The 19331-nt window shown below is 37.2% G+C and overlaps 1 protein-coding gene across 1 annotated transcript in view; it reads left to right on the top strand.

The window, feature by feature from the left end:
• SEMA3D (semaphorin 3D) overlaps nt 1–18160 on the top strand; it is a 184805-nt gene extending 166645 nt beyond the window's left edge. Inside the window, exons 16-17 of the mRNA XM_064289934.1 lie at nt 7010–7149; nt 16904–18160. Coding sequence (XP_064146004.1) covers nt 7010–7149; nt 16904–17329 — 566 coding nt within the window. The 3' untranslated portion in view covers nt 17330–18160. The remainder of the gene's footprint in view (nt 1–7009; nt 7150–16903) is intronic.
• The last annotated feature ends 1171 nt before the right edge of the window (nt 18161–19331 follow it).

The following is a 19331-nucleotide window of genomic DNA, read 5'->3' as shown; positions in this document are numbered from 1 at the left end:
GTCAGACTTGTATGTTTGCTGTCTTAGTTATCTGTTGCTACCGTAAGATATACCACTGACGGGTGATTTAACAAACAGAATTTTTTTTTCTTAAAGTTTAGGAGGCTAGAACTCCAAATTCAGGGTGCTGGCTCTAGGGGAAGGTTTTCTCTCTCTGTTGGCTCTGGAGGAAGGTCCTTGTCTATTTTAGCTTTTGCTTTCGGGTGATCTTCATGTGGTGTGACGTCTTTCTTACCCCATCTCTGCTTCTCTCTCTTCTTATATCTAAAACAGATTGACTGAAGACACCCGTAAAAACCTGTTGCCGTCAAGTCAATTCCAACTCATAGCAACCCTAGAGGGCAAAGTAGAACTGCCTCATAGGGTTTCCAAGGAGTTGCTGGTGGATTCAAACTGATGACGTTTTGGTTAGCAGCTGAGATCTTAATCATTACACCACCAGGACTCAAGACACACCTATACTAATCCTGTCTCAACATAACAAAGACAACCCATTTCCAAATGGGATTATAACCACAGGCATAGAAGTTAGGATTTACAACATATATTTTGGGGGAACACAATTCAATCCATAACATTACACCCTTTGCCCCCCCCATTCATGTCTTTCCCACATACAAAACACATTCACCCTATCATATCATCCCAAAAGTCTTAAATCAACTTCAAGTCCAAAATCTCATCATCTGAATCATCTAACTCAAATATGGGTGAGGCTTCAGACGTTTTCCATTTTGGGGCAAAATTCCTCTTTATCTGTGAACATGTGAAATGTAGACTACAAATTATCTGTTTCCAAAGTACAATGGTGGAATAGGCACAAGGTAGACATTTCTATTAGAAATGGGAGGAATTGGAAGGAAAGAAAGGATAAAAGGCAGCAACCATGTTGAAAACCCAGTAGAACAATTTACATTAGTTTTTAAGGCCTGAAAATAATCCTCTGATCTCTGAGATCGTCTAGGTAATGGCCCTGGCCTCCATACTCTGGGTGTTGGCTGTGCTCTCTGGATTCTGGGTGCAGACCCCTCAGATCTTGGCTTCAGCTCTGCCTTCCAGGCCCACTGGGATAGTAACTCTGCTCCCTTGCCTTTGGGGGGGCCCCATTTTCCTAGTCCCTCTGAATGCCTTTTCTCCATTGTCCAATCATATATTCATCATTTCCTTTTAAAGCTTCACCAGAAGCACATTTACCATCCACATTGCTAGCAACACACTGTTGCTAGTGCCATATGTATTCACTAAGACCATACAGACTTTCTGTAAAGCTTTCCTTACTGCCTTCTGAGCCCTCACCGGAAATGCCTTTGACATCCATAATTCTACCAACAGTCTCTTCAAGGCAACCTAGGCTTTTACTATTAAACCAAAAATCAAACCTTTTGCTGTCGAGTCGATTCTGACTTCTAGCAACCATATAGGACAGAGTAGAACTGCCCCATAGGGATTCCAAGGAGTGGCTGGTGGATTTGAACTGCCAACCTTTTGTTTAGCAGCCTAGCACACCTTAAAACTCCTCCAGCCTCTACCCATCATTCAATTCCAAGACCACTTACACATTTTAGGTATTTGCTAGAGCAGCATCCCACTATGGAAACCAAATTCTGTCCTAGTTACCTAATGCTGCTGTAACAGAAATACCACATATAGGTGGCTTTAACAGACAGAAATTTATTTTCTCTCAGTTTAGGTGGATAGAAGTCTGAATTCAGGGTGCCAGCTCTAGGGAAAGGCTTTCTTTCTCTGTCAGCTCTAGAGGAAGGTCCTTGTCTCTTTGAACTTCTGCTCCTGGACAATCTTCCTGTGGTATGGCATGTCTCTTCACACATCTCTGCTTCTCTTGCTTGTTTGCTTAATACCTTTTATGTCTCAAAAGAGATTAACTCAGGGTACACCCTACACTAATCCTGTCTCATTACTATAGCAAAGACAATTCCTTCCCAAATAGGATTATAACCGCAAGCATAAAGGTTAGGATTTACAACACATATTTTAGGGAGACACAATTCAACCATAACACTTGCATGCCTACTAAAAGCTCTATAATCTGCTTCCTAATGGGCTAATAAGCATCTCAAACTTATGTCTGAAAAATGATTCTTGTTATCTTTTCAAAACCTTTCTGTTCTGCAGACTTTCCCATATTAATAAATAGCCCCAGTCACCCAATTGCTTAGGTCAAAAAGCTAGGAGTCATCTTTTTATTCTTCTATTGTTTTCACATCTTATATTCAATCTCTTGATAAATGTGGCTCTATAACTATAACTATCCCACTTCTTACCACCTCTGCAGATGCCAACCTAACCATAGCCACTGTACCTCTTTAGTAGCCTTCCCTACACTCCTTCAGCCTATTCCCCACTTGTAGCCAGAGTAATCTTTTTAAAACATAAATCAGATCGATATTCCCCTACTCAAAATCTTTCAGTAGCTTCTTAGCACAGCTATTAAAAAATCCATAACATTTACCATGGCCTATAAGACTCTAAACGATGCAGGAAGCATCAAAAGAAGATGGAAGGAACACACAGAGTCAGTATACCAAAAAGAATTAGTTAGCATTCAACCATTTCAGAAGGTAACATATGATCAGGAACCAATGGCACTGAAGGAAGAAGTCCAAGCTGCACTGAAGGCATTGGTGAAAAACGAGGCTCTGGGAATTGACGGAATATCAACTGAGATGTTTCAACAAACGGTTGCAGGGCTGAAAGTGCTCACTTGTCTATGCCAAGAAATATGGAAGACAGCTTCCTGGCCAACTGACTGGAAAAGATCTATATTTATGCCTATTCCCAAGAAAGTTTATCCAACCAAATGTGGAAATTTTAGAACAATATCATTAATATCACACGTAAGCAAAATTTTGCTGAAGATCATTCAAAAGCAGCTGCAGCAGTATATCAACAGGGAACTGCCAGAAATTCAAGCCAGATTTAGAAGAGGATGTGGAACCAGAGATATCATTGCTGATGTCAGATGGATCGTGGCTGAAATCAGAGAATAGCAGAAAAATGGTTATCTGTGTTTTATTGATTATGCAAAGGCATTCAACTGTGTGGATGATAACAAATTATGGATAACATTGCTGAGAATGGGAATTCCAGAACACTTAATTGTGCTTATGAGAAATCTGTACATGGATCAAGAGGCAGTTGTTCAAACACAACAAGGGGATACTGTGAGGTTTAAAGTCAGGATAGGTGTGCGTCAGGGTTGTAGCCTTTAACCATACCTATTCAGTCTGTATGCTGAGCGAATAACCCAAGAAGCTGGACTATATGAAGAAGAACAGTGCCTCAGGACTGGAGGAAAACTCATTAACACCCTGCTTTATGCAGATGACACAACCTTGCTTGCGGAACGCGAAGAGGAATTGAAGCACTTACTCAAGAAGATCAAAGACCACAGCCTTCAGTATGGATTACACCTCAACATAAAGAAAACAAAAATCTTCACAGCTGGACCAATGAGCAACATCATCATGAACAGAGAAAACATTGAGGTAGTCAATGATTTCATTTTACTTGGATCCACAATCAACACCCATGGAACAGTCAAGAAATCAAAAGATGTGTTGCATAGCTGCTAAAGACCCCAAAAAGCAAAGATGTCACCTTGAGGAGTAAGGTGAACCTGACCCAAGCCATGGTGTTTTCAATCGCCTCATATGTATGTGAAAGCTGGACAATGAATAAGGAAGACTGAAGAAAATTTGACAGCTCCGAATTGTGGTGTTGGCAAAGAATATTGAATATACCATGGACTGCCAAAAAAACAAACAAATCTGTCTTGGAAGAAGTGCGGCCAGAAGGATCCTTAGAAGCAGTGATGGTGAGACTATATCTCACATACTTTGGACATGTTATCAGGAGGGACCAGTCCCTGGAGAAGGACATCGTGCTTGGTAAAGTAGAGGGTCAGTGAAAATGACGAAGACCCTCAGCGAGGTGGATTGACACAGTGGCTGCAACAATGGGCTCCAGCATAGCAAAAATTGACAGGATGGCGCAGGACTGGGCAGTGTTTCATTCCGTTGTGCATAGGGTTGTTATGAGTCGGAACCAACTCGACGGCACCTAACAACAACATAAGACTCTATTTGATCTGGTTCTTAATATATCCTCTGAACTTTTCTCACATCACTATTGCATGGTTCACTTATTGGCTTTCTTAGTCTTTTTCAAAAGCATCAGTCTGGTTCCTGCCTTGTGGATGTTTTCACTTGTTGTCCGGTGTACCTGAAGGACTCTTCTCTCCAGATGTCTATAGAGCTCCACCTTCACATCATAGATTTTTGTGCTTTAAATGTTAATTCCTTCAAGAAACCTTCCCTGACCACCCTATATGGAATGTCTTTTTCCCCTTTCATCCCAAGTTTCCTAATCTGATTTATTTGTTGTGCATAACACTCCCAGATACTATTTTCTTTATTTATTCATTGATTTGATTACTTTGTCTCCATCAGTGGGATGCAAACTTCTTGAGATCAGTGACTTTGCTGGTAATATTCATCACTATATCCCCAGCACCTAAAGCAATGTCAGTATAGTGGACACACAAGAATATTTTCTTAATGGATGGGCGGGGCGGGGGGGGGAATACTCAAATTGATAGCATTTGAACTGTGCATTAATTAAAAACGTGGATTGGGTTAAGTTTGCAACATTCCCTGTTATTTTATGGAGTTTATGTTTATCTTGTAGGTGATAGGGATCTATTTCATATTTCTGTATAGGAGAATGGAAAGATTACTTAAAAATAATTGACAACTGTATAGGTGATTTATTTGAATCAGAGGAACTAGAGGCAGAGAACCAGTTGTTAGACTTTTAGTAAAGATTATGAGGGTATTTACAACCTCAAGTTCTCCATTGCTGTCACAATGGAGTAGTTTCAATTCACCATGGAGAGAAAAGGGAAGATTTGAACAATAATTCTTAGTAAAGAAGGTAGGAAGTGACTTGCTTATAATCTAACATAAATATGTGCTGCACTTTACCAGGTAACCAAGTCTTGAATAATTTGCAGGAATATATTTCTCTTCTTCCTTCTTACTTTTCTTATTACTTCAATTTTTAAATGCTATTTGATTATTAATGATATAAAATCAATAATGCATATAGGTGAACAGTGTTTAACAATGTTAAAGAGATATAATATTAACTTCCAGTGATATGTCATATATGTCTTATGAAGAAATATTCAAGGCATTTCACTGTGAAAAGAAAATGTTTTGATTGAAGTCTGGAAGCTTAAAATACTTTCTTCAAAATTATTTTGCTCTTAAAAACTGCTCTTTTACAACACTATGAAACACATCTTTTGCACTTTTCAAAGTTAGATAATAATACAATATTTTATATATATACATAAATATGTATAAAAAAACATGTATTTTTAAATTTAAAAATAGAAAATTTAAACCTCAGAGATGAAACGAACATTATTAGAAGCAGTGATAAATTCTAGGTATTTGCCGATAAACTGATGAAGTGTTGATTTTTTGTCATAGGACCACTGTCTTTTACCGACATAACAAAGGCTTTCAGATAATCAGCCCACTATTTTGGTCATCCAGTTGATTTCACTAATCTATTGTCTACTGCTGACCCATACCTTGGTTGAATCATTCTAATCGAGGTTCTCCTGGGCCCTTGCCCCACCACCTGATGATTAGCCTGCACCCTCCTGGCTTTGTTCACAACCTCCTTTGCTCAGGAAACCACCATCTGTATTAAGAAATGATGCGTGTCTTTTTCTTCCATGATCGGCATTAGTGATCTTTCTGTGCATTAGGAATTTATTAACTGTGAAAATTGCAGATATAACCCATTGAATTGGCAGAGATAGTGAATAGATTACAGGTTTCAAGTGGAATCCACACATTTTGAAGGTTATGATGCTAATTCAAAGTAGTGTCAGCATGCTTGACTTAATCATTGCTGTCAAAACACAAATAAGTTTAAAAGACATTTCTTGAAAAAAAAAAAAAGCCCATATGGTGTCTGTGCATTCGTGTCATTTGCTGATAATTTTGTATGCTTAGGTTTAGGATTCACTTACATTGCTTAAGGCCACTCTTTGGTTTATGCTTAAAATGCTAAGGAGGCCCATCTGCAGAATTGAGACATCTGAAAATATGATGAAAAAGTGCGTGTTTGGGCCAGGCTGAGCAGCCGTCAGTTTTTATTTGATCAAATTTGAGCAACAGATCTTAGATCACACATGGGACACAGCCTTTGGCTACTCTGGATGGAATGTATTTCAGATGGTACAGTTGATTTAAGAGAATAAGGTGCTCCTTTGGTGTCCATTAACTTTCTCATAGTACATGCATGTTGAGCTGGAGTGTCCTTTCAGGACAAAACAAAAATTTAGTGTTGATAATATAGATAATGTCCAGATACTGAGTATTACAACATTGGGTTTATTATCATCATTATAGAATTCCATCGAGGTGGACAACCGTACTTACTCTTTGGAATAAAAATTTCTTAATATTCTAAAATAAGCTTTGTGGGCTAATTCATGGTATAATTTCTCTTTAAAAGTGATGTAAAGTTTTCTTCCAGAACCATCTACAAAATTAGCTACATTTAGTATATAAGGTATAATTTTTTTCTTCCAGAGCTACCTACAAAACCAGCTACATTTTATACACTAGAAAAGGTATTAATGCATTAAAAGATGCAAAAGGTTCATTTGGCTCTGAGAACATGATTCAGTGTTTAAACTTAGATCCTGTGAATTTTTATTCTTAAAAAATCAATTGGTAGGTAACATATTGATGAAAGAGTCAAAATTGCAATGCAGGAATAGAGTTTTAAAAATCAATCTATTAAATAATATTTGACTCTTAAATTACAATACTGTAGCATGAATTTCCTTTCTCTTTAATAATGTGTATGATTCTTTCCCTCATGGCATCTGTTCTAAATCAGTCTATTTTCCTATTGCTTTAAAATCAGGTCAAGGTTAATCTCCTATTCCATGTTTGCTTTCCAGGCATTAGTCATGAAACTGCTGATGAAAAGGTGATTTTTGGCATTGAATTTAATTCAACCTTTCTGGAATGTATACCTAAATCCCAACAAGCATCTATTAAGTGGTATGTCCAGCGGTCAGGAGATGAACATCGAGAAGAGGTAACTGATAGGCATCAAAGAATACTTACCTTGAGGGAAATAGTATAAAACTTAAGTTTTGGTTGTGAGACACGTTTGATTTTTAGCACCACATGGTGCTCTTCTCATTATTTGTTAAAAAGAAATTAGCGGTTTATATTTATACCAATGGTAACAATGGTTTTGAGTTTGGAATAGTTCAACACAAAAGTATTAATAAAATATATCTAAAAGTAGATTAATTTTTTTAATTTACGTAATTTGTATTTTCAAATTTTTATTTCTTGTTGATTGCCCATACTTTAGAACAACGAAAAAAATCAACCCCCCCTTTCCACACACATACAGGCACACAGTGACCAAATTTGAACTGTTGTGTTCAATTTTGATTATAAATTGAAACATACTGAGCATGTGCAAAAATAGAAATATCCACCTGTGTTATCATGTCATATGGAGAAGTTGGATAAGCACCTGAACATATCTATCTTTTCACTTTTATGGATTAAAATTTAATCAACAAAGAGGTAATACAGATGCTCTATTTGTTTTTTGCCTATCTGCTTCAGTTTTCTTAGCACATACCTGTGATTAAAACATAAAAAACAACAACCATAGCACAGATATTTGTGAGGTAGATAGGTTGTTATACATGCTACCAAATTTAATGAAATGAGTTCATGTAGTCTATGAAATCCTAAATTAATATTATTTGAATGACATGAAACAAAGATTAATTTGGCAGAATTGCAGTTTTCCTATTGCAATGCCAAAGAGAAACCAACCATGCTCAGTCTGGAGTTCTAAATTTTTCAATATTAAACTAAGGGCACTGTGGTAAGTAATGGAGCGAATACAGAAATCAGCATTAGATGTCTTGAGTTGCAACATGGTCCTTCTACCTTTGGCCATATCACTTAGTCTCTCTGGGCTACAATTTTCTAAGATGGACAAAATAAACTCATAAGTTACCGTGAAAATAATCAAATGAGAAATCACATATAAGAATGTGGTACCCACAAGTGTAAAATGTGCATATAAAGTTACAGATATTCTCTATCAGGGAAAAAGTGTGGAGCAGGAAGCAGCACTGATCTTGTATTCAGAAAATGCTGATTGTAGCTTTGACTTGACTGCTGAGGGATATGGACATGTAACTTCTTTAGCACGTAGCATAAGTAGCTAGAGGAAACGCTCTCCCAAATACCAACTTCTGTAACAAATCTATAAACATTTAAAATAATACCTGTGATCAGTCAAGCATTTGTATAAAGTAGTGGTTTTCAACCTCAGGTGATTTTGCCTCCCAGGGGATATTTGGCAATGTCTGGGTCTTTCTGGTTGTCACGACTGGATGGGTGAGAGACGGTACTACTAGTGTCTAGTGGGTATGGTGCCAGAGATGCCAAGGGTGCCGCTAAACATCCTGCAATGCACAGGACAATTTCTCACAACAAATGATTATCCAGACCCAAATGCCAACAGGGACAAGGTAAAGAAACCTTGGAGTGGAATAACCAAACATTTATCATAAGAAATTTATTGAAGGATATAGTTGCACCATTACATTGAGAAATTAACATCATCCTTTTCATTTGTATCTACAGGAATAAATTTTTTCCATCATAATGTTGACCCTAGACATATTTAATACCAAGGCAGTAATTTCATTATGTATTATTTCAAATTGCTCCAGTAAAACATGATTCTTTATTTTAACTAAAACCAGTTGGCATCAAGTCAATTCAGACTCAACCAACATCCATAAATTCTAAAACTATGGCAAAGGCATTGTTACACTGAGACTTTACTTTAAGGGTCCTAATTTCACAATATATATTGAATTATTATCTGATGCAGAAGTAATTATTTAATCTCAAAACAAAGTATTTACTTTTTATCTTAAAAATATTGGATGTTATCTGAATTTTTCAACACATAGATTTTCTTTTAGTTGCTTTGCAATATTTTACTTTTTTTCATAATTTTTGTGCTTTAAGTGAAGGCTTACAAATCAAGTCAGTCTCTCACACAAAAACCCATATACGCCTTGCTACACAATCCCAATTACTCTTCCCCTAGACAGCCCACTCTCTCCCTCCACTCTCTCTTTTCATGTCCATTTCGCCAGCTTCTAACCCCCTCCACCCTCTCATCTCCCCTCCAGGCAGGAGATGCCAACATAGTCTAAAGTGTCCACCTGATACAAGAAGCTCACTCCTCACCAGCATCCCTCTCTAACCCATTGTCCAGTCCAATCCATGTCTGAAGAGTTGGCTTTGGGAATGGTTCCTGTCCTGGGCCAACAGAAGGTCTGGGGGCCATGACCACTGGGGTCCTGCCAGTCTCAGTCAGACCATTAAGTCTGGTCTTATGAGATTTTGGGTCTGCATCCCACTGCTCTCCTGCTCCCTCAGGGGTTCTCTGTTGTGTTCCCTGTCAGGGCAGTCATCGGTTGTAGCCAGGCACCATCTAGTTCTTCTGGTCTCAGGATGATGTAGTCTCTGGTTCATGTGGCCCTTTCTGTCTCTAGGGCTCGTAATCACCTTGCGTCCTTGGTGTTCTTCATTTTCCTTTGATCCAGGTTGGTCGAGACCAATTGATGCGTCTTAGATGGCTGCTTGCTAGCATTTAAGACCCCAGACGCCACTCTTCAAAGTAGGATGCAGAATGTTTTCTTAATAGATTTTATTATGCCAGTTGACTTAGATGTCCCCTGAAACCATGGTCCCCAGACCCCTGCCCCTGCTACATTGGTCTTCAAAGCATTCAGTTTATTCAGGAAACTTATTTGCTTAAAGGTTTAGTCCAATTGTGCTGACCTCCCCTGTATTGAGTGCTGTCTTTCCCGTCACCTAAAGTAGTTCTTATCTACTGTTTAATTAGTGAATGCCCCTCTCCCTCCCGCCCTCTCATAACCACAAAAGAATGTTTTCTTCTCAGTTTAAACTATTTCTCAAATTCTTATAATAGTGGTCTTATACAATATTTGTCCTTTTGCAACTGACTAATTTCACTCAGCATAATGCCTTCCAGGTTCCTCCATATTATGAAATGTTTCACATATTCCTCCCTGTTCTTTATCAATGGGTAGTATTCCATTGTGTGAATATACCATAATTTATTTATCCATTCATCCATTGATGGACATCTTGGTTGCTTCCATCTTTTTGCTATCGTAAACAGTGCTGCAGTAAACATGGGTGTGCATATATCTGTTCGTGTAAAGGCTCTTATTTCTCTAGGATATATTCCAAGGAGTGGGATTACTAGATCGTATGGTAGTTCTATTTCTAGCTTTTTAAGGAAGTGCCAAATCGATTTCCAAAGTGGTTGTACCATTTTACATTCCCACCAGCAGTGTAGAAGTGTTCCAATCTCTCCACAGCTGCTCCAACATTTATTCTTTTGTGTTTTTTTGATTAATGCCAGCCTTGTTGGAGTGAGATGAAATCTCATTGTAGTTTTGATCTGCATTTCTCTAATGGCTAGTGATTGTGAACATTTCCTCATATATCTGTTAGCTACCTGAATATCTTCTTTAGTGAAGTGTCTATTCATACCTTTTGCCCATTTTTTAATTGGGTTATTTGCCTTTTTGCATTTGAGTTTTTGCAGTATCACAATATTTTACTTCTAAATTTCACAGAGTATATTTTCAGTTTTCTAAATAATCAAGTTTGATAATTGTTTTCAGTTAAATGCAATTTTTAATGAATGATTTTTTTCTCTATGGGAAACTTAATGTGATTCTTATTATTTTTAAATATGGGTGCTCTGCTTGGAGTAGTCTCCTAGTGATAGATTTAGAAACATTTGTCTATCCATGTCTGCATTCACATCTTCGATTTTCCTGAAGATGCTATGCATTACTTTAATGTACCTTTTAACAGTATATCAAACAGTCATGATGGTATCATGCTCCATGAATTTTGATGGAGCAGAAATAGCCTATTAAATTTTATTTAAAAGTCTTTTAACTACAGTATTTCAACTGGTATTTTCATCTATTGTTGTAAGTGGGCAATTACGCATTGTCCAGGATTTGCAATATTGCTTCCTGAGCTGAGAAAAAGGGCAAAATCCAGACTAGATTTGAAGCATTTTTCTCAACAGGATGCCTTCTGCTCCTCACCCATGGGGTCACAGTGCGGAATTTTTCCTCCACTCAAGAACAGCCTGAGGGAGGGCCAGGATCTCCCGTGGCACCAAGGCTGTCACCAGGTTATTCTCTGCCAGTAGGAGGATGTTTCCTTACTTAGCTGTTTCACAGTTGGGTGCTGTTGGGAGGTCATGAGTCGGTTATCTACTGACTTTCTTATAAAGCTGCTCTTAAAATTGATGATGTTTATGCTGTAACTAGTGAGTTAATCGGCAGTCCCCAAGCTTCTGTTGAACTTTTGGAATCTGGAAGAATAGAAGAGGAAATACTTTATGCCACTTGCCATGCTGTATTTTCTCAGTGGGTGTTTAGAATATTTTTAAAGCATCTTCAAATATTTACATTTTTTTGTGTTCACATGTTTTTATTCCATTTTTATTCTTTATTTTTTTAACCACAAAACAATATAAATGTGTTTGAAAATACAGTAACATAAAAAAAGAGCTGTGAGGCCACTAAGCACAGATAAGCCTAAGTAATACTTTGATGTCTATTACAACTTTATTTTCACTAACCGTTACACTTCTATCATTTTCCCTTCCCATTCAGTTTTAACACCATGTTTTTCCTGTCCCACTCCCAACCACTACCTTGACACCACTGTCACCCGTGGCTGTTCCATGCTTTATTTAAGTTTCTCTTTATTCATGTTTTCACTTTAAAAAAAAAAAAAAAGGAGTGATGGTTTTCTTATACCTAAATCTTTCTCTATTTTTCTAACTATTTTCTTAGAACAAATTCCTAGGCGTTGAATCACTGAGTTAAAGACCTTGATTATCTTTACGCCTTTCGGTAAACAACTATGTTATTAATTTGCCATCAGAATCACAAAATTATTGCCTTTTCTGGGCTCCTGAGACAAAATTGTGTATCATCATTTAGGAAAACATTACCAATTTTATCTGGAAAAAAAATCATATTGTGTTGATGTCTATGTCTTTGAATATTAGTGAATATAAACTTAACTCCTCATGTTTCTTGGCCATTTATAAAACCAAAAAAATAGTTGCTGTCAAGTCCATTCTGACTCATGGCATCACAATGCATGTCAGAGTAGTCTATGCTCCATAGGGTTTTCAGTGACTGATTTTTTGGAAATTGGTCACCAGGCTTTTTTCCAAGGCACCCCGGTGGACTCAGACCTCCAGCCTCTCAGTTAGTAGCTGAATGTGTTAACTGGTTGCAACACCCAGGGCCATTGGTATTCAGTTGTATTTGGTGAATTGCCTTGCCTGTCATTTGCTTAGTTTATATGGATGTATTCACTTGAAAGTGATTTCTACAAGCTTTTTTACAGTATATAAAAAAAAAAAAAACCAAACCTGTTGCCAACGAGTTGATTCCAACTTGTAGTGACCCTATAGGACAGAGTAGAGCTGCCCCATAGGGTTTGCAAGGAGTGGCTGGTGGATTCAAACTGCTGACCTTTTGGTTAGCGGCCAAGCTCTTAACCACTGTATACCACCAGGGTTCTTATAGATATTAACAATTTAATGTAGAATATAAGTACTTTCTTCTTCAGTTTTGTATCTCCTAATTTTTTGTGTCACTAACATACATAAGTTTTCTATTTTATGATGACAAATGTATTGAATTCTACCTCTATGATTTCTCCATTATTATGCTTACAAACTCCTTCTCTAATGAGAGGGCAAATATATATTTATAGATTGCTGTTGTTGTCTTGTGCTGTTCAGTCGATTCTGACTCATGGCGACCACATGTGTTACACAGTAGAAATGTTCTACAGGATTTTCTTGGTTGTAATCTTTAGGAAAACAGATTGTCAGGTCTTTTCTTCCACAGTGCCAGCGGGCAGGTTGGAACCACCAATTCTTTGGTTTCCAGCCAAATGCAGACTATTTGTGCCACCCAGGGATTTATATTTATAGATTATAAACATACAAGTATATATTTACTAAATATATACTTAAAATAATTTTATTTTTACATTTACGTTTTGTGTTTTATATTTCCATTTAATCAAATATATTAAATTAATCTAGTAGTTACATTTTTCTTTAAATAGTGAGTCACTTTTCTCAGCACTATTTGTGAATAAGTTTGCCTTTCTCTAATGCTTGCTTAAAATATTAATTATTGGCTTTGTGGTATATTAATAAATGGATCATGTACTGTGTTAAATAAGTATAAAACCCTTTGCCTGGTGGTGCAATGGATAGGAGATTAGCTGCTACCCAAAATGTTGGCAGTTCGGATCCACAGGAAGCTCCTTGGAAACCCTATGGGGCAGTTCTATTCTGTCCTATAGGGTCGCTATCAGTCAGAATCGACTGGACGGTAACGGAATTGGTTTTTAGTTTAATAAGTATACCCTGGTGAAATTTAAAAACATGTATGCAGATGATTCCATTGTGGTTCCTTTTTCTTAATCACATATTAAATAAGTGTTATTGTAAACACAGAGAAATTGTGAAAAGTGTTTTAGTCTTTTTGTTTTTTTCCCTCATACTGATGACCTTTTTTTCCTTATATAATCCTATTATTTCTTATGTTTGTGGAAGAAAGGAGATATCCTTGAAGCCTGAGTTTCTCCTAAGATACGTGCAATGCTTTAGCTAGGACAAAACTGACAGGTGAATTATCTGTAAAGGAATTAGCATTAGGCTGCTATTATCAGAGAAGGAAGTCCCTGACCTTTACCTGCAGCTTGGTACTTAAATATCCTTTGTCCTTTACTACATAACTCTTCTCATTTTAAATGAATTACCTTTCACTGAAGATCTACATTTAATAATGCCAAACATATTACCCTTGTTCGCATTAGGCAAATGGATAGTCCACCCCAGTTTCAAGCATGGTTTTGATTTGTAAGGCTGGGCAGTTTTTACTTATCGCTTCTAGAGTGGAGAAAATTCCATGAGTTTAAATCAATGGACAGAGGTTACATTATCTCTTGGTAGAAAAGCTGAATTTTCTAAATTGACTCTGCTGACATTTCACTGTGGAGATACAGTCTGTGTAATGCATACTAGTCCAGCCTGGAATGAAAGCATTACAGAGAATGAGAATAAAGTAGGCAAATGTTAATCGACTACTTAATTTCTAAGTCACAGATTTTTATCTCTAAATTGCCAAAACCCTATGAAAATATATCAATTCAAAATGCATCATATTAGAGATGCTATTTCATCAAGGCATATTTTTGAAATTTTATAAAGAATAAAACGTCAATATGATGATTCCAGTAGACATTAAATAAACCCAGAAAGCCTGAAATTTATGAAAGCAAGTTTTCTATCTGTAGGTCAAAGAGAAAAGAACAAATTAAGCATTTCATGAAAGAAGGAAAAGGTGCAGGACCATGACTGAGTAATGAAATGACAGGTGTTTATGAAACTCAGTCCTGTGAGAACAAAACTAGGGTGGAAAAGAGGGAAGGGAACCAGACTTCCAAACAACATAAACAGGATACAAAAAGAGAAGAGCAGAAACAATGAAGAAGTATAGTACAATATGTATGAAATCAAAGCCATAATTTCTTCCTCTCAGAAGATGAAAAAGAACAATAAAAAGTAGTGAGTCAAAGCTGTGACATTCTCTAAAAGCCACATTAAATGCAGTTTAAAAATTAGCAAGAATACCAGTCATGAAAAGGACATCTAGAGACAAACTGAAACTGAAGTTACCCGCTTTGATTGTCATGCTGATAACCAAGGCTATTCTCTGTTAAGGAAACTACAGAAATAAAGGCTTCAGAATATTACCTTTCAAGAAACATGGTGTAGTCTATAATGTTGCTAATAATACTCCACAATTTAACCTTCAAAGAGCTTTACTCTAAGCCCCCAAATACACCATATGCTATGCCAACAACTTGATAAATGGGAGAACAGTCAGGGAAGATAAATGAGTCATCATAGGAAACAGAGAGGATAAGGATCGGAACTTGGCTATGGAGCCAATATTCTGTGACCTAAGATTTACCTAAATTTTTAAAAAACAATTCTTATTATGGAATTATTTAAAGAAAAGATATATATGTATATGTATTTATATATATATATTCATATTTATTTTAAGCATGAGGCATGAAACTCCTATGGTTTTGGGGAATGTAAGTGAAATCAAGGTTAAGTTGCATTACAGTGGCATTTAAAAATGTCTAGATCTCTGAAAGAAATCCATTAGAAAAGGAGTAATGTATATTCAGTTCACCAAATGAGCAAAGGTAGGGGAAAAACCAAACAAACAAAACCCTGATGGTGTGGATACAGTGCAGAGCAAAGGCAGAACCAGAGACCATTCAGCCTCATTAACCAGGGATCTGAGCTGTGACCTGCCATTGCCCTCATGTGGTACCCCGCCAGCTGCACTTTGCTGGCACAGAGGGTGGTTCGCCATATACTTGTTAGTTAACTGGGCTGGTAGCCAGAGATGTTTCTTTTCCTTTTCTCATATTTCCAGAATTGGAGGGATTTTTCCTACATATTTTTCAAACAAAGATGCAGGTTAGAGTCCACCCACTGTGAATAAATTTAATTTGGCTGTTTTTATGCTTCCCTGATTTCCATCGACTTAAAGTCTACAATACAGGGGCAGATGTGTAAACTGGGAAATCTTCCAGACGTCTTTGTTGTTGTTATTCCACTTAATGCTGAGCCACTCAGCAATACTCCACATTAAACAGGGCTCTTGTGTCTGTAAACATGCTTCTAGTTTTACTGAATATAAGTTCACTGCTCACACCAGATTCTGGGCCAGGCAAGCTTAAATGTTTGAATTGTCTTTCATTAATATTGCTTCAAAGGGTAAAGACTGTCATGTTTCAGGGGAGGTTCTTTTTTGTTCATTGTGTTTTCTCACACTTGAAATCACATTACCATGTTACAGTATACCAAGGTATGGCAAATATTTCCACAGATGACATGGTCTCAAGTATCAAATGTACACACAGTGTCAAAATTCAATCCATAGTAAAAAGGGAAATTCAGCTTTAAATGTTGCTAACCTTCCAACTACGGTCCTACTTAGTTACAGCACTAACATTCAGTGGCTGTGTCCGTGCCTTTCCACTTGACTTTTAACAAGTCGCTGGTTACAGCTTCCATATGCTATTTGGATCACTTATTTAGTGATATCTGGAAACTGAATGGAAACCCTGGTGGCGTAGTGGTTTGAAATTGTTGTTCTAGTCTATATTACAGGTGGCAGCATGCACTAAAATTTTTTCCCACACAATGACTTTTAATGTTACGATCCAGCTCTGAAATTCAGATATCAACTTGTCTTCCAAGTACACCAACTAGTGTCTGAATTTTCCATAAAGAAAGTCGGTTAATAGTTTCCAGTTAATGATCTTCACAGCTTTTCATTCCTATCCGTAGAGTGAGAGAAAAACTAACGTTATTCCAAAAGTTTAGTTAGACTTAATAAAATCAAATGTGAATAATTCAGGGTAAGGTTTGGGGCTATTACTTTCATTGAATTTTTTCATCCTCTTTGGCTATGGCTTTCAATATTATGCTTGATAACAGAGAGATGGAGAATATATCTTCTAGGTTCATCTAAGTAAAACTATGTTGCATGTTTTCATTTGCCCATAGCTCTCTCTGTTTTTAATTTATTGCCTACATTTTTCCAATTCTGCAGCTGAAACCTGATGAAAGGATCATCAAAACTGAATACGGGCTACTGATTCGCAGTTTGCAGAAGAAAGACTCTGGGATGTATTACTGCAAAGCACAGGAGCACACTTTTATCCATACCATAGTGAAGCTGACTCTGAATGTCATTGAGAACGAACAGATGGAAAATACCCAGAGGGCAGAGCATGAGGAGGGGCAGGTCAAGGATCTGTTGGCTGAGTCACGGTTGAGATACAAAGACTACATCCAAATCCTTAGCAGCCCAAACTTCAGCCTCGACCAATACTGTGAACAGATGTGGCACAGGGAGAAGCGGAGACAGCGAAACAAGGGCGGCCCAAAGTGGAAGCACATGCAGGAAATGAAGAAGAAGCGAAATAGAAGACATCACAGGGACCTGGATGAGCTTCCTAGAGCTATGTCCACGTAGTTTTCTATTTAATTTAAAGTATTCTTTACCCGCAAATATACTGTCTTCTGTTTTGTACATCCGTTATACTAACTCATAAATGCTTTCCATGGAGTTTTGCTAAGGCACAAGAACAATAATCTGAATAAGATTATATATGGTGAATATGGGATAATAAGGGCAATAATTCATCTGAACCAGGTTTCCAAGAACTAAACTTGCCATTGCAAAGTATAAGAATTATAGTCAAAATAGGGGCTTTGCGTTTGTTAATGTTTTTATGTTTTGAATTTTTGAATTTATTATGTCGTAAAATAATTGAGCTAAGCAAGCATCAAATTTAATACTGTAATAAGGTGGTTATTTCCCTTGCATATCCATTAAGCATGGAGTTTTACCATGCAATTGTTCTGTGTTCTTATGAACAGATACGTCATTCCATTCTAGAACTGGCAACCTTGTGGTAAGAATTGGAGGGAAGACACAAATTCAGATAGCTCATATTATCAACAGAAACATCCACAGCCGTTCACTCTTGGAGCACAGTTTAGGAATTTGGAGAGGTGTGTTTTTTCTCTCAGGCCACAAGGGTTTACATTTAGTGTACTGCAACATTGATCTACTCAAGGGCATAAATGCTCCTCCCAGGACCCCTTATGACTTGTTAGAAGTAACATATTCACAAGGGGAAGCTGGTGCTTGATTATGTTTTTAGAATATATGCTGAGCTCTACTAGACATAATGTTTAAAAAATATTTTAGTAAGACATGGGAAAGTATCTTAATAAGATAAGGGAACCATCTGATGTACAAAGCCATTGCCATGGAGTCGATTCTGACTCACAGCCCCTGTAGGACAGAGTAGGGTTTCCAAGGCTGTGATCTTTATGAAAGCAGACTGCCACACCTTTCATCTGCAGGGTGGCTGGTGTGTTTGAACCACCGACCTTTCGGTTAGCAGCCGAGTGCTTTAACCACTGCACCATCACGGCTCTCATGATATATACTGCATCCTAATGGAAGGCATGCAGATGGGGTTTGTTAGGGAACAGAAGGAAAGAGAGCGCTTAATTTCAGCTTTGAGGAAATCGCCTATCCCCATAGAAAGGAAGAATAACTGCAAATAAAGTAGGTGAAATGTGATGGAGCTTTATTCACTAGGCTGTAAGTCGCTGCCGATTTGCCATCCATCTGTTAAAAAACAATCCAGATGATAACAAACTGCTAGCAAAATCTTGAGGGAAAATAAATTTTCTGGAGGATCGTTCAAAGAATGAACACAAACCTTATTTACAATCAATGGGATTTCAGCTTGTACCTCCTCTCTCTAAGGATTATCATACTCTATATATTATTTCCATTTAATGCCTTTATTCTCTCCTACATATTGGATTATTTAAGTAGATTTTAATGAATAGGTGAAAAAAGCAATATGTACATACAAAAAGAGATAGAATTAGGTAGATGACAGAGGTGGCAAGTAGAGATATATATTTGGTGACTAAGAGAACAAGGGCAAAATTTTAATAACGGAAAGGGTTTAAATGAACTCTTTGACATCTTTTCTTCACACTACCTTTTTGCAGTTCTGAGGTGATGTTACAACTCAAGTGACATTGTCTTAGTAACTTAAATAAGCCTACTGCATGCAAAGAAAACAAACTCACAACATTAGCATAAATATCTTTCACAATTTGATAGCACTATCAAATGTTTCCAATTTGACTCTCCCTCTGAACATCTATGGTATATTTCCTGTCTGTTTAAGCAGGACTCACCTTTCTTACCAAAACTACAACCTTCTTCTGTTTTGCCTTTTCATGCCCTTTTTAGTGTGAAATGGAAAATTAGTCACTTCCTTGGATGGAAGGAAGATTTTCTGAAAACTAACAGACATTACGTGTTGCTCATGCATTCTGTATGTCTTCAGAAAAAAGTCTGTGAGAAACCCACGTGATTAGAGGCAGTTTATTACAGAATTAAATGTCACATCTGTGACTCTAGCTTTACATTCAGGGCATTG

The sequence above is a fragment of the Loxodonta africana genome, chromosome 8 (assembly GCF_030014295.1).
Source record: "Loxodonta africana isolate mLoxAfr1 chromosome 8, mLoxAfr1.hap2, whole genome shotgun sequence".
Taxonomy (NCBI): Eukaryota; Metazoa; Chordata; class Mammalia; order Proboscidea; family Elephantidae; genus Loxodonta; species Loxodonta africana.
Note: the sequence above shows the minus strand (reverse complement) of the source record. Positions and strands in the feature narration are given on the sequence as shown.